General features: G+C 42.7%; 1 protein-coding gene across 2 annotated transcripts in view; it reads left to right on the forward strand.

The window, feature by feature from the left end:
* prkcea (protein kinase C, epsilon a) overlaps window positions 1–22,097 on the forward strand; it is a 91,964-nt gene that overhangs the window by 50,158 nt on the left and 19,709 nt on the right. Inside the window, exons 3-10 of one of the 2 annotated variants that reach the window (XM_052103162.1) lie at window positions 5,939–6,107; window positions 6,611–6,645; window positions 6,853–6,941; window positions 8,975–9,104; window positions 9,188–9,330; window positions 11,022–11,121; window positions 11,235–11,440; window positions 11,656–11,829. In XM_052103162.1, coding sequence (XP_051959122.1) covers window positions 5,939–6,107; window positions 6,611–6,645; window positions 6,853–6,941; window positions 8,975–9,104; window positions 9,188–9,330; window positions 11,022–11,121; window positions 11,235–11,440; window positions 11,656–11,829 — 1,046 coding nt within the window. The remainder of the gene's footprint in view (window positions 1–5,938; window positions 6,108–6,610; window positions 6,646–6,852; window positions 6,942–8,974; window positions 9,105–9,187; window positions 9,331–11,021; window positions 11,122–11,234; window positions 11,441–11,655; window positions 11,830–22,097) is intronic. The other variant, XM_052103163.1, reaches the window with a different exon arrangement.

Consider the following 22,097-nt stretch of genomic DNA (forward strand, 5'->3'; position numbering starts at 1 on the left):
GTATCAAGTTGCAGAAATTGCCAAGATGCAACAGGAATTTGCAGAAGTGTTCTCCCATCTACTGGGTCATACGAACCTCATCCAGCACCACATCGAAACTGAGCCAGGAGTGGTGGTACGCTGCCATCCCTACCATTTGCCCAAGCACAAAAAGAAAATAGTTGGGAGGAATTGAATGCATATGGGGATAATAAAGGAATCCCACAGTGATTGGTCCAGCCCAGTTGTTCTAGTTCATAAGAGCGACGGGACTGTATGGTTCTGTGTGGATTATAGAAAAGTCAATGCATTGTCTAAATTATACGCATACCCAATGCCTTGCGTTGATGAGTTGCTCGGTCAGTTAGGCACTGCTCGATTTTATTCACCCAGTGGTATCTAGCTCCTCAGCTCTTTAAATTCAAGGTGGTCCACAGGCCAGGGGTGCAGATGGCTGTCACCGACTGCTACTAGAGTCCAGAAATGGGGGTGAGTGGTTGACAGGCCGGTTGTCCCCGGCATGAGTCAGGCAGTGGGAATATGTGGCAGCGGGGACATGGTCAAGCATCCGTCCGGAGAGAGTAAGGGCGCTTACACCTGAGCTATATTATTTCTAACACCTATGTCTAATTCCAGTGAGCATGGGGAGAGCGACATATAAATGGCCACGCCACCAGCAGAGAGGCAGAGAGAGTCTGGCACAAGGGAGCCTACAGTGCTCATGGAAGCCGATGTGTTTATGTTTGCGCCTCTGTGCCTCTTAGACTGTTGAGTTTGTGAAGCTGTAAAGCATTGAAGTGGCCGACTAAAAGCCTTAACTTAACCCGCTTCCCTGTGTCCTCCTTCCCTTCTGTTTGTGGAGTCCCTCAAACCAGAGGACATTTCTCCAAAAGTAAAATCTTTGTCCCCATGTGCACTTGCAGGTTATGTCTATAGGACAAATTTTTCTGTGGATATAGATACTTGTCTACCTGTTTCCTCCAGCATCTTCACAATGTCCTTTGCTGTTGTTTTGGGATTGATTTGCACTTTTCGCATCATCTTTATGTGTCTCCTTCCTGAGCGGTATGATGGCTGTGTGGTCCCATGGTGTTTATACTTGTGTACTATTGTTTATATAGATGAAAGTGCTACCTTCAGGTGTTTGGAAATTGCTCCCAAGGATTAACCAGACTTTTGGAGGTCCACAATTTTTTTTCTGAGGTCTTTACTGATTTCTTTTGATTTTCCTATGGTGTCAAGCAAAGAGGCACTGCCTTTGAAGGTAGGCCATCATCCACAGTTACACCTCCAATTGATTCCAATTATTCTATCAGAATCTAATTGGGTAATTGCCTAAAGGTTGACATACTATTTTGGAATTTTCCAAGCTGCTTAAAGGCACAGTTAACTTAGTATATGTAAACCTCTGACCCACTAGGATTTTGATATAGTCAATTAAAAGTGAAACAATCTGTCTAAACAATTGTTGGAAAAAATATTAATGTCATTCACAAAGTAGATGTCCCAAAAGACTTGCCAAAACCATAGTTTGCTAATATGAAATCTGTGAAGTGTTTCAAAAATGAGTTTTAATAACTTCAACCTAAATTGATGTTAACTTTTATGTTTGTAAACAATTTATTTTCAGTAATCATGTTTCCATCCAATTTGCTAATTTAATTTACGGAATATTGCAAAAATATTTTTGGAATGTAGACGCATTTCCATCCCATGTGTTAAAGAGAACAAACCGTCACTTCTGGGGAAATTGGTGCAAAATTAATATGAAAATGGAAGTTTAAGCCACTGTGGCTCTTTTATTAAATGTAATGAATTACTTGGGGTTTAGAATACGCAGACAAATGCTCTAACGAACTTCATGTTGACTAGTGTTCAACGACAGATGCCTTTCGTCTTGGAGCAAATGTCAGACGGTACTTAGAGGTAAAGTAGTCAATCATTTTGATGTTTTGAATTATAAGAAAATAATCCGAACAGCATTTCAGATGCTTTGCAATGGTATTGATTATGTTCTCGGAGTGAAGTATGTATTCACTTAGCTTGAGGTACAGTCACATGACATTTTAAAGCATATCTACAGTTTATTCCTATATACATTTTATAGGAATATATTTGTTAAATATGTTTCAGTTGTAGTTTATGCGCATGTCTTCTTATTGAATAAAAAAAGTATCCATCTCAAGTCAGCATATATGTTTTTTTGTTCATTTTATTCACATCTTGGTGTTTACATCTAAAAAAAAAATTTAAATGTTAGATGTATGAAATATCATTCAAATTCACATAAAATACGTGGATGGAAAACCAGCTAGTGAGACTTTGAGTCAATTTCTGGTGACATGAATGGCAGTGACCATTGCCGATGTGATGTGGGTGTGTCTAGCAATGCAATAAAATAGAGAAAAGCTTAACTTTATGCAAAGTCTGGGTAAAAATATCGATTTTCTGCTGCTTGATCTTCATTTTTAACGATCTAAATATAAATTCTTATATCCCAAGGTCGATCTATCAATTTATGTGTCAACCCTCTATAATGCAAGTAAATCACTCACCTGTAACCAAATCTCATGCTATGCGACTAAAAATGTATATGATTATCCACTGGTTAGTAAATGTTTTGATTTCTCTTACCAGTGATTGAGTAGTATAGTGGAGAAGAAGTTATTAGCTCAGAGGTTCCTTCACTGCGTGTTGAGAGGAAAAGTTTGGTGTATCCAAAGATGAGATCCACGGATCCATATGTCACTGAATAATGTCTCTTTTAATAGCGTTTCAGTTTTTTTTATAGACAGTTGTTAATAAAAACAACTATAAAAGAAACGTTGAATTCTAATCAGACATGAATGCGCTAAAGTAACCACGCACATCTTCTCTCGTTATATGTGCTCACTGGCTGATACAGGAAGTCTTAGTACAGATTTAGCACTTGTTTTACATATCAATGTAAATATTGTAAATAGTACAAATTATGCAAGTAAACAATAAACATAATATATAAAAATATATATATAACATAATATATGCAATTTCAAGACATTAGTTGAAGGTAGGGCTGGGTATCCTCTGGCACCTTACGATACAATACGTATTGCAATACACATTTCATGATTCGATATATTGTGATACATCACAATATTGTTATTTGATTCAATTACAAATCAATTTCAATTTTAATTCCAATTAATTTGGATATATTTCATTTATATGCTGATTTCTGGTGAAGAGTATGCAGTTCGGAACATAATGTTTATGTCTCTTGGTGAGCTCATTAAATTGATTTGGAAATAACAGTGTGCCAACTTTGTTGTTTTTTTACATGATAGAAAAACACAAATAGTTGAATGTAAATATCTTTACATGGATAGATACCTAAAAGGTTCCTTTACAATTAAGAGCATTAGCTTAGAGTGAATTTCTTTCATATGTAAGCAAAATGGACATTGTAACATAAATGTACCCCATATGAATCAATACCGAATCATGATCAAAATTGAATTGAATTGAGAGCTTGTGAATCAGAATCAAACCGAAATGGGAAATCTGTATCAATATCCAGCCCTACATTTTGCAAATGAGCAGTGACACAATGTGGCAACTGCCAGTAGGAGTGAAAATAGTGTAACTGACGTGACCTTTCGTTGAGTGTTGGCAGGACAGAGAAGTTAATATCACTGTGTGCAATTATTACTGTACTAAATGGTTTGTCTCTGCCCACATACAACCATGTAATAAACAATTATGTGTGGAAGACTGTGTCAAAAATTGTCTATGTTCTGAGTGAGTTGGATTCATCCATTGCTAATCGTTCGTCTTGTTTATATGATGCATCATGCATTGCTGCAACTTATTTTCAAACGCTTTCGCCTGCAGTATGTTTATATGTTAATTTCTACCAGTAAGGAATCTGATTCATTGTCAAAAATAGAAAGACATCTTTTTTAGATTTTTCGACAAAATGTCTCATTCTTGATAAGCGCTAAAATTGCTGTCAGTGTGAACGCATTGAACACATTTACTGACAGAAGACACATGTACTGATGTTAATGTAATTTCACAGTTGTTTGTTTGATGGAACACTGTCCCCCTCAAAGGCATCACCTGACTTCTAGAATGCAGAGAGCTGGAGTGGTCACATGGTGAATCAGGTGGTTCTTGGCTGCCAGTTCCACTCATGATCAACATGTATACAAAATGACTGCAGTTCACAAAGGGGCAAATTAAGGGGAAGATAGCATTAGAATCAATGATGTGTTTGTTCATATTTTCTGTTGGCTTCGTTGACTTAGATCATGAGGCTTTTGAGAACCTCTCTGTTTGGTGACTGATCTGTGTCATACCAGAGTATGTGGATATGTTTCCACTGTTGAGCCTGAAGATGGAGGTGGGCCTCAGAAAGTGTTTGTGTGCATCAGTGTTTATGTTTGATGCAACTTCCTGAGACCCGAGTGTGACTGCTATGACCATTTTCCATTTACCTTTTTAATTTGTAACTAGTAGCAAACTAAGAAACAAGGAAAAAAAAGTATGTCCAAATATGTGGACAGCGGGTCTAAGTTTTGAAATGTTAAATAATACCAAGCTATTGAAAGTGAGAGTTTTTTCATCTTACTGTTTATTTTCAGGAGGTTATTGTTGGTAAATCATGTTTTTGAGATGTTACAGACATTACATGAGAAATTAGCATAATTAATTATAATTCAAAGTAATGGTCAGCATCACCCAATCACTGCCAACCATGCTAAAATTATAAATGATAAATTCTGAATATATATATACTGATTACCATTGTTACATGTCTGCCAAACATGTTGAGTGGTCCAGACATCATCTGCAGCGTGAAACTGGACTTTTGGTCATATTTTAGGAGTGAATGCAATTAGCTGCATAAAGAACTATAGGATGCTCCCTTGCTCCCTATTTAGTGAATGAATTAACCTCCAGTGTGATGTCTGTCTACACTGGTCTTAGAACAGTTCAAAATGCACCTTATTTTCATCCTAACTCCATATAAAGCCTCTGAAAGCAACATTTCTTAGATTTTGGATGAACCCATTGATTCTCAGTGTGAAAATGCACAGTAAATATAGGAAAGTATTTACTAAAGTTAATGAATACAACTGTATTGTACAGTGATAGAAAAATATATATTAAAATGAAGCGAAATGATCCACAGATGTGTTAATGATAAAAGTTATTCAGAAGAACTAACATGTTTTTTTTTTCCTTCAAATTTTGAGGGAATGTCCCAAAATCCACGTATATGGACATCATGATTATCAGCACACTGACGTGCAAAAAAGTGGCATATCAAGCAAAACTAGAGATGCTAATCTTTACACCCAAACAGGTTTCAATAAAAAAATGTAGAGCTTTCTAACTAGAGGCACTTTTGTAGACTCTGTGCCCATAGAAGCGCTTCACGAAAATCAATGTCATGCTGTTGTGTCACATGACTTGGTGCACCAAAAGTGTAACCCTTAAATTACAGTCTAGTGTGTTGTGATCAGTATTAAGTCAGTTTTAATTAATTTCAATTATGTGATGCTTAGAGCTAAGCCAAAATACAACATCCACGTATGTGGGCGTGAAGTGAAGTGGGCCTTTCTGTTCCACTATCACAATAATTATTGGTTCAAACTAGTTTTCCAAGCACTCACAGACAGTTCTGTCCCAAACTCATAACACCTCTTTGTCAAAGTACCAGGGCTGAGATTAGTGATCATCAAATATGGTTGTTTTTTTATTGCAAATTCCTAAAATTTTACCCCGTAAAGAAATTACACCCTACTGTGTGGTTACAGCTTTGCAAAATACTGATTTAGTAAGAATTATGTTGAATACATTTTTTATTCTATATAATCTATTAAAATATAATGGTGATGAATGGGACATTCAGTGTCCTGAAGCACTTGTTAGACCCACCTAACCTTCTTTCTGCATCTGCTATTTTACTTAGCAGCTGCATCATCCAATGAAAATGAGGAGAGAGTGTTCCGTGAGCGAATGCGACCGCGGAAACGGCAGGGGGCGGTCCGGAGGCGTGTCCATCAGGTTAACGGACACAAGTTTATGGCCACTTACTTGAGACAGCCCACCTACTGCTCCCACTGCCGAGATTTTATCTGGTAAGGTGCTATACCCCTTCTCATTCAATAGCTATTTCTATACCATACAGGACCACATTTACTATAAGAGCCCTTTGACTTAAAACAATTTTATGTCATTTTTCAAAGGGAAGGGATGACAACCTGATGATAATTACAACCACTCCTGTTTCTGATTGCAACAAAAGCGTTTTGAAAATTAATATTAATATTTAAAGTTTCAGCAAATTGGGCCTGGAGAGATCCGTTCATAGCTTAGACAGTTTGTTTGTTTTTTGTCTCTGCAAACAAATCCTCCCTGTACAAATAACTGTTATGTGTCCTAAAATTTGCATACCTGGTGAATAGTGCATCTGTGTGACGTCACACGATGTTGTGTGTTGCTCAGGCAGCTTCAGCAATGGATGTCTGTGTTGTAGCAAAACGCCCTCTGCTGGTCAGAAACAGAACGCCACAATCTTTCTATTCTCTGCATTCTGAGAGCTTATCTTGTCTAACACATTTATGTCACTTTGGTTCTGCAGGGGTGTGTTGGGGAAACAGGGCTATCAGTGTCAGGGTGAGTAAGAATCTCTTCATTTGTACAGTGATAATCAAATTAATTCCTGGTTTCAGGATACATTCTATTACAGTCTATTGTAAAAAGTTGCCAGTTTTTGTTTGTTGCCATGCAAACCTAATAATGCATATAATATTTTTTTTATTATTATTATTTATAATGCATTGAACTTATTTCATTTGTTTGCATATTCTTGAAATCCCTCAGTGTGCACCTGTGTGGTCCATAAAAGATGCCATGAACTCATTATCACAAAATGTGCTGGCTTGAAGAAGCAGGAAGACACTCCTGAAGAGGTCAGTACTGACTGTGACTATATCCTTTCTCTCTTTTACAGGACTGCAGTATGTTCAGAATAGCATAATACCATACTATTGCTATAGTAGTGTGTGTTAGAGGTAGTTTTATTTTATTTATTTTGTATCCTCAATCATATTTTAATATTTTGATTAGATAATCAAGTGTTCTAAATTAAAGAGAGAGCATGCAGCACATCATGTCTCCAACTTTCTTGTGAATAATAACCTCACCTGGGTTCACGAAAGGTTCTTAAGCAGAAATTTCTTCTTAACTACATTTTCTTCTTAATTTGTAACTTAAGAAAAAAGTTACGAATATTTTGTATTCCCGAATAAGCTTCTTAAGAAAGTTATTTTTTCTTAAGATTGTTCTTAAGGCGGGTGCACACTGTACGATTTATAATAGTCCTTTACGATTGTTGCTGGAGTGAGACTGTGTGATATGAATGCATTGATATCGCCATGGCACACTGTGTGACATTATGTCAGACTGCATGATATACATTGTAGCCGACTGTGGTCCCAATCGTCCTGATCAGTGAACGTGACTCAAGTTACTGGAGTGTTGCGGAATTGATGCAAAACTGAGAAATTTGCCCACCATGGAGGAGCATTGTTCTCTCTCTCTGAAAGTCAGGACATCAGCATTTCCGTTGCTCCAATACCACTCCATCACGAGCATAGACTAACATTTACAAGAAAGATGGATTTTGTCAAATAGGCCCATAATAAGACAGCCGTCTGTGAACATGTTTCACTTAATGTTGGAAGATTGCAGATTTTGCCCTGTGACGAGAGAAATCCTTTAGGATTCCCAAAATTTGTCTCAGAGAAATTTGAATCGTGGCCAAAATCGTACAGTGTGCACAGAGCTTTAAGAAAAAACTTTTTTTGTCTTATATATTGTCGTAAATAACATCTTAAAGTTAGGATAACATCACAGTTGCTTAAATCCTAAAAGGTAAGATGTTTGATTGATTTACTGTGTTTTTCATGTTGAGACTGAAGTCGCTGTTGACTGTTTACGTAGAAATTTTATTTTAATTTTGTTTTTAATTATATTTTTATTTTCAGCTTGTAAACCATGTAAATGTTATCAGCAAATTCAAACAATAAATAGTAATAATAAAAAGTTTATTTTATATAGTGCCTTTCTTCAAACTCAAGATTGCTTGACAGGATGAGAGTAAACAAAAAATAAGAAATAAGAGTCAGAGAAGCATAGGTCGAAGACATATGTTTTGAGGTTGATTTTGAAATCATGTATGGAGGTGTGATCACAGAAAGACTGAGGTATAGAGTTCCAAAGCGAGGGGGCAAGTGTGCAAAATGCCCTACCACCTAGTGAGGTCAGCTTGCAACGTAGAATGAATTATAGGCCCAATTCAGATGACCTGTGCGAGCTTAGTGGCGTACGAGGTCAGTGATGTATGAGGGGGCAAGACCATGTAAAGCTTTGAATGTTGTAAGGAGTATTTTGTATTGGAAACGTTAGGAGACAGGTAGCCAGTGTAGCCTACAAAGTATGGGAATTATGTAAGTGGATTTCTTTGAGTAGGTGAGAACACTAGTTGCTGAATTCTGGATGTACTGCAGTTTGTTTATTGTTTTAGTAAGGAGGCCAGAAAAGCGGGCATTACAATAGTCAAGTCTAGAATGAATAAAGAAGAAAATGTTGTTTTGAAGCTTCTTAATGTGGTGACCAATCATGCTAATTCAAATGGATGTGCTGCATATAGCGCGATCATAGCTTGACATCATTTTAATGCTACCTAAAGACTGTGACAGCATGTCTGTGTAACAGTTTGAAATTTTTATTGTTGCATAATGCGTATTGTTTTTACATACAATTTTTTTATATATATTAGGCAGTATACAGTGTACACGTTGCAGTATGTAGTAGTACGAGAGTATTTTATTTTGAACATAGCCAGTGTTCCTCAAACTACTTCACACTACACAGGATTTCATCAGCAGAGTGATCAGTTAAAATCAGGGTATTGTAGTTTGAATAATTTTGTTTTTTACAGGTTGGCTCCCAGCGCTTCAGTGTAAACATTCCACACATGTTCAGCATTCACAATTACAAAGTCCCCACTTTCTGCGACCACTGTGGCTCCTTACTTTGGGGACTGATGCGGCAGGGACTGCAGTGCAAAGGTAAGATCTGCTGCAAATCCTAGTGAAGTATGTCATCTATGTCTCTTGTCATGTAGTCATTTGCCCTTTCTATCTGTTTTCAGCCTGTAAAATGAATGTCCATCGGCGCTGTGAAAGTAATGTAGCTCCAAGCTGTGGTGTCGATGCCAGAAAAATTGCTAAAGTCCTCTCTGACCTCGGTGTGACACCAGACAAGATTTCCAATAGTACCCAGCGCAGGAAAAAGGTGAGTGGTCTTAAATGTCCATGGAAGGGGACAATCCAGGTGGACCATTGGTGGATGAATAGTAGACAGCCCTTATAACAGATTACAATTATAACCTTTTGCGACCCCACGTGTACATGTGTGGATGTTGTATTTTTGCTTAGCTATAAGCAACGCATCATTTCATTTAATTTAAACCGACTGATCTCAGTTCAGGAGACTCTTGGCTGTCAGTAAAGGGTTAAACTTTTGATGTCTGGAATCATGTGATAAAATAACATGGCACCGATCACAGCGAAGTTTGTCTTTGGGAGAAACGCCAACAAAACTATATATGGTAAGAAACCACATTAAGTTTTTACTTTGAAAACCATTTGAGTCAAAATATTATTCTCTAGTTTCATTCAATATGCAATTTAAAACATTTTTGTAATTTATTGCGAAAAGCCACACTGCTAAACATAATGTACACTGTAGTGTACAGTACAATAGCACAAGGTTTCCATTAGAAATCCTATATGTACTCTTCATTATTACATTGAGAAATAAATATGAAGTTAGGATGAAAATACGGTGCATTTCGAACTGTTCTGAAACCAGTGCAGACAGACAGCACACTGGAGCAAGGGAGAATCCTATAGCTTTCCTATGAGACCAAGTGCATTCAATCCAAACTTCCTATTACAAGTTCAGTTTCAGGCTGCAGAGGATGTTTGAACCACTCAGCATGATTGGCAGACGTGTCAATGGTAGTCAGTGCTTAGATTCAGAATTTATAATTTTAGTTTTACATGGTTGGCAGTGATTGGATGATGCTTGCCATTACTATTAGAATTAATTCTGCTAATGCCTGATGACTATAGCAGTGACTATCACTTGCATGTTTCATATTGCAAAGAGAGAGTATTGTGAAAAATATTTAAAATAAAAGTCAAATCAAGTCAAATCATTTTTATTTCTATAGGTTTTATTTATTTATTTTACATTTTTTTGCTTTTCCCAATATATATTTTTCCAAAGCAGCTTTACAGAAAATCAGCTGTAATTATCTGTAAGGTCTCAAAAACATTACAAGTCAACACTCCTGGAAACATAATAAACAATTTGATAAAAATAAATCTTTTCAGCTTGGTATTACAGTATTTAACATTTCACAACTTAGTCCCACTGTCAACATATGTTGCCATACATTTTTAGTAAAACTATTTGCTCTAGATTTTATTATATTTTTTTGGCATGTTTATTAGGTGCTACTAGATACAAATCAAAAGGGAAATGGAAAATGCACACATTAGTCACGCTTGGATCTCAGGAGGATAATGTTGTTTACATAATGGAATAGTTCACACAAAAATGCAACTTCTGTCATCGTTTACTCGTTCCAAGCCTGTATAACTTTCTTTCTTCCATGTAACACTCGAGATGTTAGGCGGAATGTTTTCCATTCAATGAAAGTGAATGGTGACTTCGGTAACATTATGTATAATATCTCCTTTTGTGTTCAACAAAAGAAAGCAAGATATACAGGTTTGGAACATCAAGAGGATGAGTAAATTATGACAACGTTTTCATTTTTTATTAACTATCCCTTTAATTAATGATGCAGTCAAATGAGGCCAGTGATGATTATGATGATGGTGGAAAGGATTTAGGGAAAGACATTAAAATAATAGCATTAGTATTGATATTAAAAATGCTCTTTCTGTTTTCAGTTGACCCCAGGGCAGGACCCTCAACAACCCACATCAGATACACCCTCATCAGAGGAGTTTGATCGTTGCAAATCGGCTCCAACATCACCTTGTGACCAGGGTACAGAGTTACTCTCTCTTTCTCACACACACTCTGCAATCATAGTCACTTACTTTTACATATTAATAATTTATTCTGACACTTACCTCTAACGCTGTTGTGTCTATCTGTAGCAGAGCTTGCAGAACTGGAGAGCATCCGTAAGGCTTTGTCATTCGGCCAGGAGCACAAGTCTTCCTCCTCTTCCTCATGCAGTGGCATTCAGAGCACATTGCTCGAGGGTCGGGAGAATGGACACCTGAAAATAGTCCAGACGAAGAGGATGAGTCTGACTGACTTCTCCTTCATCAAAGTGCTGGGTAAAGGCAGCTTCGGCAAGGTGAGGGACCGCCACAGACAGTTATTCCTTTACAACAACACCTTCCTGTATTAGGATGTAATGGCACCTACAAAAAAGCTCACTAGACTGGACCTGCCTCTATAAAAATCTAAATCAATGGATTCCTTCGCCAGAGTGTGTTGCAGCAAAAGTTCAAATGTTCTCAACTTTTGTTTGCATGACAGATCTTCTCTTATGTCCTCTCCATACTTTAGGTAATGCTGGCAGAGCTGAAGGGCTCAGATGAAGTGTATGCTGTGAAAGTGCTGAAGAAAGATGTCATCCTGCAAGATGATGATGTGGACTGCACTTTGACAGAGAAACGCATTCTGGCCCTGGCTAGAAAGCATCCGTATCTAACCCAGCTTTTCTGCTGCTTCCAGACAAAGGTACAACAGATACCAAAATCATAACCTGATTGAAGTCTTTTCTTATTTCTGATCAGATTAAATATTGAGTTCTACAGCTCTCTACATCAAGGCTTTAAAATATGAAATCAAGGACAGGAAAAGTCAAATGTGTTCTTATATATCCAGCAGATGGCAGAGCCAGACATGATAAAGATGAGTTTATCAAAACAGCACTTAGTAAAAGCTGTCCAGGAGGTGGCATAGTGGCTTCTTTCTCAAAGTGTTTTTAGACCAACAAGCTATGGGCGCCTGATTGTGAACCATTTTTTTTAAGGTTCATCAAGTGGTTTTAGATGACAGTCTCATGAGTCACTTTGAGTTCATTGAAACTATAAACAACTACCGGTAACGGGCAGAGAGGCTTTTATGAATCTTAAAAGTTTAGCTTGAAGTCAAGTTAAAGGAATATTCTGGGTTCAATATAAGTTAAGATCAATCGACAGCATTTGTGAAATAATGTTGATCACCACAAAAAAAAAAAACGCGTTCCTTCTTTTGAAAATAACAAAATCAAGGTTACAGTGTAGCGCTTACAATGGAAGTGAATGGGGGCAATTTTTGGAGGGTTTAAAGTCAGAAATGTGACGCTTATAATTTTATAAAAGCACTTACATTAATTCTTCTGTTAAAATGTGTGTATTATCTGAGCTGTAGAGTTGTTTAAATCATTGTTTGTAAGGTCATTTTAGGGTTTACGGCTTTATGTAATTATGGCAACAACATTGTAATATTGGATATAACTACACAGAAAAAGATTAGTCCGATTTTGTTTTTTATTTTATTTTTTTTAACACTAAAATCATATTAACGCGCATATTGTTTATGTCTTGTGGCTATACTTTTGAAACAGTGAGTATTTTAATGTTTATGGATTGGCCCCTTCACTTCCATTGTAAGTGCCTCACTGTAACCCAGATGTTTTCTTTTTTCAAAGAAAAGAAAAGAACAGAAAATGCTTTTTGCATTTTTGTGATAATGAACGTGCCACAAATGTTATTGATTGAGCTTAACTTGTATTTAACCTGATATTCCTTTAAGGATTGTCATTCCTCTCTTGCATTCATGGTGTGAATAAAGGGGGTCTAGGGGGACTCAGACCCCCTGAATGGAACAGAAAAATCATGTGATTAATTATATATGACGTTTAACACTGTTATTTGGTAATGCTGTAGCAATGAATATGTTATATTTGACATCAAAATGTTTAATTCTCTTCGGTTTTCCTAAAACCTGATCGGAATCGGAGCTGATCAAGATCAGAGCAGACGCTGAACATGTAATTCACACTCTTTATATGGTGGAATTTAATAATCATTAAAGCTCATCAAGAAAAATGTCACTCATGAGTGCTACAATGGCATTAAATTCAAACATCTAAGTGATAGGCCTTCTGCAACCAGCAGCATCAAAACGTTTTAAAGTTTTTAGAAACCCGAAAATGTGTCCCAAAAATGATAGAAATTCTGTTCTCATCAAAATGTCTCAAATGTTGTGTGCTGAGTGACTCCAGCCAGGTCTCATAAGCAACCAAATTGGCCCGGTTGCTAGGGAGGGTAGAGTCACATTGGGTAACCTCCTTGAGGTCACTATAATGTGGTTCTCGCTCTCGGTGGGGTGTGTGGGTGCCGCGGAGAATAGCGTGAAGCCTCCACATGCGTTATGTCTCTGCGGTAATGCGCACAACAAGCTACGTGATAAGATGCACGGATTGACGGTCTCAGACACGGAGGCAACCCGGATTGAGGCGAGTCACTATGCCACCACAAAGACTTAGAGCACGTTGGGAATTGGGCATTCCAAATTGGGTAGTAAAAAGGGGATAAAAAAAAATATGTCTCAAATGTTAACGTGTCTATTGTGTGAAATTCGCAATGAGTATAGAGATGTAAGGGCAAAACCTGTCATCTTTCCATTATTGATTTATTTTTATTTGTATTTTGGTCGAAAATGGCAGAAATGTTTTTCTGCATAATTTGGCCATTTCCCCAGGCATTTTTCCTTCCTTCATAAGTTGTGCCTAATGGGAAATACATAACAAAATGCATTATATATTATATTATGTAAATAATATATTAAATTGTAATTGATAATAATTGGTAGCACTGTCGCCTCACAGCAAGAAGGTCGTGGGTTCAAACCCTGGTTGCCCCGGCCTTTCTGTGTGGAGTTTGCATGTTCTCCCCGTGTCTGTGTGGGTTCTCTCCGGGTACTCCGGCTTCCTCCCACCATCCAAAAGACATGCAGGCTAGGTTAATTGGTGTCTCCAAAAAAATTGCCCTAGGTGTGGATGTGGATGTGGATGTGGATGTGGATGTGGAGGTGAGTGTGAGTGTGAGTGTGAGTGTATGTCTGTCTATGGGTGGCCCTGCGATGGACTGGCGACCTGTCCAGGGTGTCCCCCGCCTTTCGCCCAATGTTAGCTGGGATAGGCTCCAGCCCCCCGCGACCCTGTACACAGGATAAGCGGTTGACGATGGATGGATGGATGGATGGATAATAATTGAAATTTCATTATCATAATATGTATTTAAAAATATATTTTGTTGCCTGTATTTCAAAAATCAGTTTCTAGGATCTGCAAAAGAGGACAAAAAGTGGTTTGGGAGCCTAAAATTATGTTTTATTTTTTTTTATTAATTTATTTTAAAATAAATGTGTGTGTTTTTTTTTTTTTTAATGTATATGTGCTGACATGTGTCCAGTTTAAGTTCACTGCAAGATAACTTTTTATTTTATTTTGGGAAACATCAGAACTATACAAACTTCTGCACACAACTGTATTTGCAGATAGGGAAGACAAGTTGAAGTGGTGTTTGTTCTGTCATGATCGGCGCTTATTACACATCCTTTTCAGCAGGGCTTTTATAGCTCTCATCTTCTGTCTCTTTACCCCATCCTTCTCTGTCTTACACTTTCACTTCTTTCCGCGTCTTTTTCTGCTTCCCCTCCCATGGCCTAGTTACACTCAAAGTGATCTCTAGTGGCCTCATTTCTCTATTTTACTTTTTATCTCTTACCACCCCCTCAGTACCTCCCCTGTCTTTTACCAACATCTGAGAACACAGGATGCACACTGACAGAGGTCAACAAAGAAAGAGATGCAAAGAAAGGAGAAAAGAGGAGGGGGAGCTGGTAGGGCAAGAAAGGAGCAGAAAGTAAAAGGAAGACGTGATCTGGATTCATGCACACTTTTTGAACTGTAGGCTCTGGGTTTAGTCAGCTTTGGGATCACAGCCATATTTTATCTGCAGTAATTATCCAGCAGAAATGACACAACTGTTTCTGATGAGGCCTGTTGGGACCGCAGGCAGACATGTTCCTTCAGATAGCAAATGGCCAAAAGGAGGAAAGTACAAGGGGCCATATAGAAGGACCATGAGGAGGATTACGGAACAAGCAAAGTTTAAATGATTGCCTGGGAAAAAGAGAGAGACAGAATGAAGGAGGGTTCAGAGAGTTAGCTCATGCTTGAGCAATGCACTGGTATTTTTAAATTACAGCTGAACTACATGAGGTTAAAGGTGATGTAAGCAATTTTAGCCATTCTTTAGCCAGTCATTTCCACAAACTGAGCTGCTGGATTAGCCACACCCCCTCTTTCCAAAACCCTGCACACCAAAGATACAAAATTAGTTTTATAGATACTGGCATTGAGCAGAAGTGGTTGTCAAAAACAACAGAAGCAAAATAGCACCCTCAACTGACAACTATTATGAACAGCATGGCATAAAAATGGCATTAAGCCTCATTAATTCACTGCAACTACAATTCTATAAGAAAGCACAAAATGATTGACAGGCAGAAAGTGTCAGAGACTAATGCATATTAATATGAGCAAGTATGAGTAGTCACAGCTATACTATATTATATAATGATATTTAAATCAATATTACTGTATGTGTATATATATATACCGTAAATACCATTTTTTGAATGTTAAAATGTCCCAATGTCCAAAAATTCTAAAACTGTCAGACACAATGTCTGGTGAAAATATTAACGTCTAGGTTACGTATGTAACCTCCGTTCCCCGATGGAGGGAACGAGACGTTGTGTCAGGGAAGCGACACTAGGGGTCTCTCTTGAGCGCCGATATTCACCTCTGAACTATGAAAAAAGGCCAATGAGAGTTGGCAACCAGTATTTGCATGTCCCGCCCCCGGACATACTTGTATTTAAGCGGCGCAAATACGGGAGTTCATTCAGGATTTTTCTGAGGAGCCGGAAATGGTCCGGCCACAACAGTGGCTCGGCTCAGCGACGTGGCAGGGGAGACACAACGCCTCGTTCCTCCATCGAGGAACGGAGGTAACATACGTAACCTAGACGTTCTCTTCTGTCGCTCTCTCCACGCTGTGTCAGAGAAGCGACACTAGGGGTCCACTTATAAAAGTGCCATGCGCTGAGCCGTGTAACGTGAACTGCTGATACAGGAGCGAGCAGGTATTCTTACGTGTAGGACGACCAACTGTATCAGGCTGCACGTACCCTTCCCCAATGCCCCATTTAAGCCATCAGGATTCCTTATCGTTACCCTGGAGGGGGGAACAAGGTGCTGGCCGCCAACCTGGGAACGGGCCAAGCCTGGCCGGGCCTCTTTTCTCTCTATGTTTATCGCATAGAGCAACTAAGGCCGGGGCCCTTACACGCATTGAGGGAAGGGGGTCTTAGCCCTTATTCAGGGCGGAGAAGACCCTGCGGAGGCCACACCTACCTGAGAGGGGAGGCAAGTTTAAGTGGCTAAACCATCAGAGGCCTGACTTAGGGCCTATGTGGAAAAATTGGTGCGGTGGTGGATCCAGCCTCATAGAGGGGGGAACATACAGCACGGCAACCGAGGCAGCCGTGACTGCCTAAGGGAAACACGGGAGTCCGCTCGCCAGAGGGGACAGAACCGTGGTGTTACACACAGGGGAGTCCGAAGGAGGCCTTACCTGTGGAGCACCTATACCAGTACAGGGTAGCTTGCGGTACCCGCAGTGGCTTGGGTCGGCGAGATCCTCTGCTGAACTGCGACCCACGAGGGCTAGGGAGGAATCAACCAGTGTCCCAAACCTGGGATCTCCTGGGAATGAAGGCGCACTGTTTCCCCTGGTTAGGGGGAAGGGCGCTAGGTGCAAGCGGTTCACCCGGTCAGATTGTCAGCGTGCTACCGAGTTCTACGGGCTCGGTACCTGAGAAAACACGGGACGATACTGACTCAACTCGGAGATTGTAGAATCTTGCAAAAGTGTTAGGTGTTGCCCAACAAATGTCTGCTAGGGCAGTGCCCCTAGCCAGTGCCCATGAGGACGCAACACTCCTGGTGGAGGGGGCTCGGACCCGCAAGGGGGGGGGCACGGCCTGGGTGTGATAAGCCAGGGAAATGGCGTTGACAACCCAGAGGGCGAGTCTCTGCTTGGAGACAGCGTTCCCTTTCTGCTGTCCCCCAAAGCAGACGAAGAGCTGCTCAGAGCGTCTGGTGCTCTGTGTGCGGTCCAGATAAATACGCAAAGCGCGTACTGGACACAGCAGTGAAAGGGCTGGGTCTGCCTCCTCCCGGGGCAGCGCTTGCAGGTTCACCTCCTGATCCCTGAAGGGTGTGGTAGGAACCTTGGGCACGTAGCCCAGTCGCGGTCTTAGAATCACGAAAGTGTCTACCGGACCGAACTCCAGGCAAGCGTCGCTAACAGAGAACGCATACAGGTCCCCGACCCTCTTGATGGAAGCGAGCGCGATCAGCAGGGCGGTCTTGAGAGAGAGGGCCCTGAGTCCAACTGAGTCAAGTGGCTCGAAGGGGGGTCTCTGGAGTCCCGTAAGGACGACCGAGAGATCCCAGGAGGGGAACAGGTTAGGCCGGGAGGGAGTTATCCTCCGGGCACCTTTTTAGGAACCTGACGATTAAGTCGTGCTTACCAAGAGACTTGCCGTCTACCGTGTCGTGGTGGGCCGCGATAGCGGCGACATACACCTTGAGGGTGGAGGGGGACAGCCTCCTCTCCAGCCTCTCCTGAAGAAACACGAGCACTGACCTAACTGCGCACTTCTGGGGTCTTTGGCTCGGGAAGAACACCAGTCCGCGAACAGTCGCCACTTTAGAGCGTAAAGATGCCTGGTAGAGTGGGCTCTGGCTTGATTGTATCTATGACGGTCGATGGTAGGCCGGCTAGATCTTCCGCATCCCGTCCAAGGGCCAGACGTGGAGGTTCCAGAGGTCTGGGTGCGGGTGCCAGAGCGTGCCCCGTCCCTGAGAAAGAAGGTCCTTCCTCAGGGGAATTCGCCAGGGAGGGGCTGTCGTGAGGAGCGTGAGGTCCGAAAACCAAGTCCGGGTGGGCCAGTAAGGGGCTACCAGAATGACTTGCTCCTCATCCTCCCTGACCTTGCATAGCACCTGTGCAAGAAGGCTCACTGGGGGAAATGCGTACTTGCGCAGCCCCGCAGGCCAGCTGTGTGCCAATGCGTCTGCCCCGAGGGGAGCCTCTGTCCGGGCATACCAGAGCGGGGCGTGTGACTAGGACGTGTTTGTTCCGAATTAACGGGAGAAACTTCTGCTGGGCCAGAAAAACAGCCAGCAGCTCTAGGCAGTTGATGTGCCAGCGCAGCGTGCGTCGGTTCCACCGGCCTGCGGCTGCGCGCCCATTGCACACGGCGCCCCAACCCAATTTGGAGGCATCGGTTGTGACCAGAATGCATTGGGACACCTGCTGCAAGGGTACTCCTGCCCTTAGAAAGCAGAGGTCTGTCCAGGGTTTGAAGGTTTGGCGGCAGGCAGAAGTAACTTTTACGTTGTGCGTGCCGCGGCGCCATGCTCGTTTCGGAACTCGAGTCCGGAGCCAGTGCTGAAGTGGTCTCTTATGCATCAACCCCAGCGGCACGGCCGCTGCGGAGGATGCCATATGCCCCAGGAGCTGTTGGAAACGTTTTAGCGGGACTACGGCGCCTGGCTTGAAGGACGCGAGGCATTTCAGCACTGACTGAGCACGCTCATTGGAGAGACGTGCTGTCATTGAGACTGAGTCTAACTCCAGACCGAGAAAAGAGATGCTCTGGACCGGGGAGAGCTTGCTCTTTTCCCAGTTGACCTGAAGCCCCAAACGGCTGAGGTGGCTGAGCACCTGGTCTCTGTGTGCGCATAGTAACTCTCGGGAGTGGGCCAGTATGAGCCAGTCGTCGAGGTAATTGAGTATGCGTATGCCGGCTTCTCGGAGCGGGGCAAGAGCTGCCTCTGCGACTTTCGTGAAGACGCGAGGGGACAGAGACAGGCCGAAGGGGAGGACTTTGTACTGATACGCCTGGCCGTCGAACGCGAACCGTAGGAAGGGTCGATGTCGAGGGCGAATTGAGACGTGGAAGTACGCGTCCTTCAGGTCTACCGCTGCGAACCAATCTAGATGTTTCTGGGTGAGCATTTTGAACGGGAGTTTGGACAAGGTCCGATTGAAAACTCGAAGGTCCAAGATCGGTCGTAAGCCGCCACCTTTCTTGGGTACAACGAAGTAAGGGCTGTAGAAACCCTTCTTCGTTTCGGTTGGAGGGACAGGCTCTATCGAGTCCTTTAATAGAAGGGAGGCGATTTCTTCGCGCAGGGAATGGGCATGTTGGCCGTGTACTGCGGAAAAATGTACACCCACGAAGGGGGGCGGAGACCTGGAAAACTGAATTGCGTAACCGAGTCGAATGGTCCGGTTCAGCCAGCGTGACGGGTTGGGCAGTGAAAGCCACGCCTCTAAACTCCGTGCTAGGGGCACCAAAGGGACACGTTTTTTTGGACGTACCCGGCAGGGCTTCGCAGCGGTGCGGAACAGGTAACGCGGCGTCGGGAGGCAACGTGGCGTCCCGAGGCTCTGGTGCTGAGAATAAACTCAAAGCACTTACCTTGCTCCGCCAATCCGGCAGGGGACGGGTTCGTGACTGAGGAGGTGGTCTGATGCTGGCGTCCTCTGGACTCATCTGAACCGGCCGGCCGGGGAACAGTCGTGGGGCTGAAGGCGGGGACACCACGATCATGGAGCCGGGACTGTTGAGGCCTGAAAGCAGAGTGCCGTGAGAATGGCATTTGCGGGCCAGGTGACCCCAGAGACAACAAGGAAATAGCTCTATAGGGTGTAAAGAATTTAAAAAGAAATTCTCCTCCCGGCCCTCCACCAGGCAACGGAGTGGTCTTACCAGCTCCGGAGCTAACGTCTCGGTCTCTGTGTCTGTCATCTCAGGAGCGCCTGGGAGCCTTCTGGGTCCTCAAGGGGGTCCGTGAGACGATGGGCATCCAACTTCTGCGGGAAGCTCAACGCTGGGGCTGAGAGCTGGGCCCACTCACTTGTAAGTTGAGGCGGAGCACCACTTTCTTTCTTTCTTGAAAGCCGCAGGAGGATGCCCTCGGCGAGCAGACAGGGCATGGCCCCTGGCGGCAGGTTTGCGGCAGGGCAGGATGCTTTTTTTTTGCTTGAAAATAGCCTTCGTCTGTTTCTTCACCACTGAGGACTGCTGGGTGAAGTCGTCAAGTGGTGTCGCCGAATGGACGGAGCTGGGAGCGTTTGAGAAAGCGTGCTTTGTCTGCCTCCCATACTGCCTGTCCATCATTGGGACTGTTTGAGTGCAGTTCCTGCAGCACGTCAAGAACAGGACCACCCAAGTGCAGATTTTGCTGCGAGCGGCGCACATGCCCGCGGAACTAATTAAGCCCGGGGAAGCATAGCGGACCTTCTTGCGTCAGGCTCAGACTGGGCGGAGACCCAAAGGTGGCGGCCCAGGCGAGTTATCCGCATCCGATGCCGCTGTTACGCTCTCCGATGCAGCGGTGATGTCATCATCCAATGCCGGGGAGCTCGAGGGACCGGACGGTAGGCTGTTAAGCGGACCGCACTAATCCCGAGCTCGGGGGAAGCAGGCAAGCGTGCCTGGGAGGCGGGAGGTTTTCGAGGGGATTTACCCGCCGAAAGCGTCCCGTTATTCTCCCCAGATCGTTCTCCATCACCCGCGGCGCCTGCCTCAATCCTATAGGAAGGCGGCTGAAATGGCTCTCTCTCTCTATAAGAGAAAGCAGAGATCGCAACGCTGCCACGGTTATGTTCTCACACTGAAAACATAAACGTTTGGAGAGAATGCTCATCCCGAGCTCTGACGGAAACAAGCAAGCGTGCCGGGGAGGCGGGGGGTTTCGAGGGGGTTCACCCGGCGAAACGGAGCCCGTCACTGTCCCCAGATCGTTTTGCATCGCCCGCGGTGCCTGCCTCAATCCCGTAGGAAGGAGGCGAGGCGCGGGGGGCGGCTGAAGCGGCTTTTTCTCACTACAACAAAAAGCCTACGACCGCAATGCTGTCATGGCTATGTTCTCGTACTGAAAACGTAGACCATTCATAAAAACGCTGCCTGCGTGTGATCGCAACCCAGGAATGCAAGGCAGTTTTTATGGCTGTCAGAGGTGGGGAGAATCAACGCATCCAGAAACTACACAGAGGCGGAAAATCGTCTTTAAAAAGACGCGTCCTGAGAAGGACGTTCAACGCTGCTGTGTTTTGCTCTTTAGAGTGAAATTCACTCTTTTAGAATAACTCTTTCGAGTTGTCTGCGCTGTCGAAGCGCCCAGGGGCAAGAATGCACAGCCGTGCACGAATGAGAAAGCCACTGTTGTGCGCCGTCAGATCCAACAGCATGCAGAGCGTCAGAGGATTAAACAGGAACTTGCAGCAGACTGCATGCATGACCATCGGGTCCGAACAAATTTTCTGAATGAACTCCCGTATTTGCGCTGCTTAAATACCCGTATGTCCGGGGGCGGGACATGCAAATACTAGTTGCCAACTCTCATTGGCCTTTTTTCATAGTTCAGAGGTGAATATCGGCGCTCAAGAGAGACCCCTAGTGTCGCTTCTCTGACACAACGTGGAGAGAGCGACTGAAGGGGAACAGTAGTTAAGAGAAAGAAATTAGCCATTATTATTATAGGACATAACGTAGCGTTTTTTGTTATTTTAATATTTCTTTGTGAACGAAAAGATGTGTGGCATATTGCAGTTTCGCTTTTTGCATTTCCCTGTGTAAAGGGATCAATGGAAAGGAGGAGGCGAGAACCGGCTTTTCAACATAAATAATATTTTAATTATAAACTGAAACAAAGGACAAACACACACATGACGGACTTGTCCGTTAACGATCCGTTAACGATCTCTAATACGACCCGGCCCCGCCCTCCGCCCTGCCACACCCTGTTTTTGTTTTGAATGTTTTTTTTTTATGTTTTTTTTTATTAGACCTTTGTTCCACGACTGCTG

The sequence above is a fragment of the Xyrauchen texanus genome, chromosome 33 (assembly GCF_025860055.1).
Source record: "Xyrauchen texanus isolate HMW12.3.18 chromosome 33, RBS_HiC_50CHRs, whole genome shotgun sequence".
NCBI classification, from domain to species: Eukaryota; Metazoa; Chordata; class Actinopteri; order Cypriniformes; family Catostomidae; genus Xyrauchen; species Xyrauchen texanus.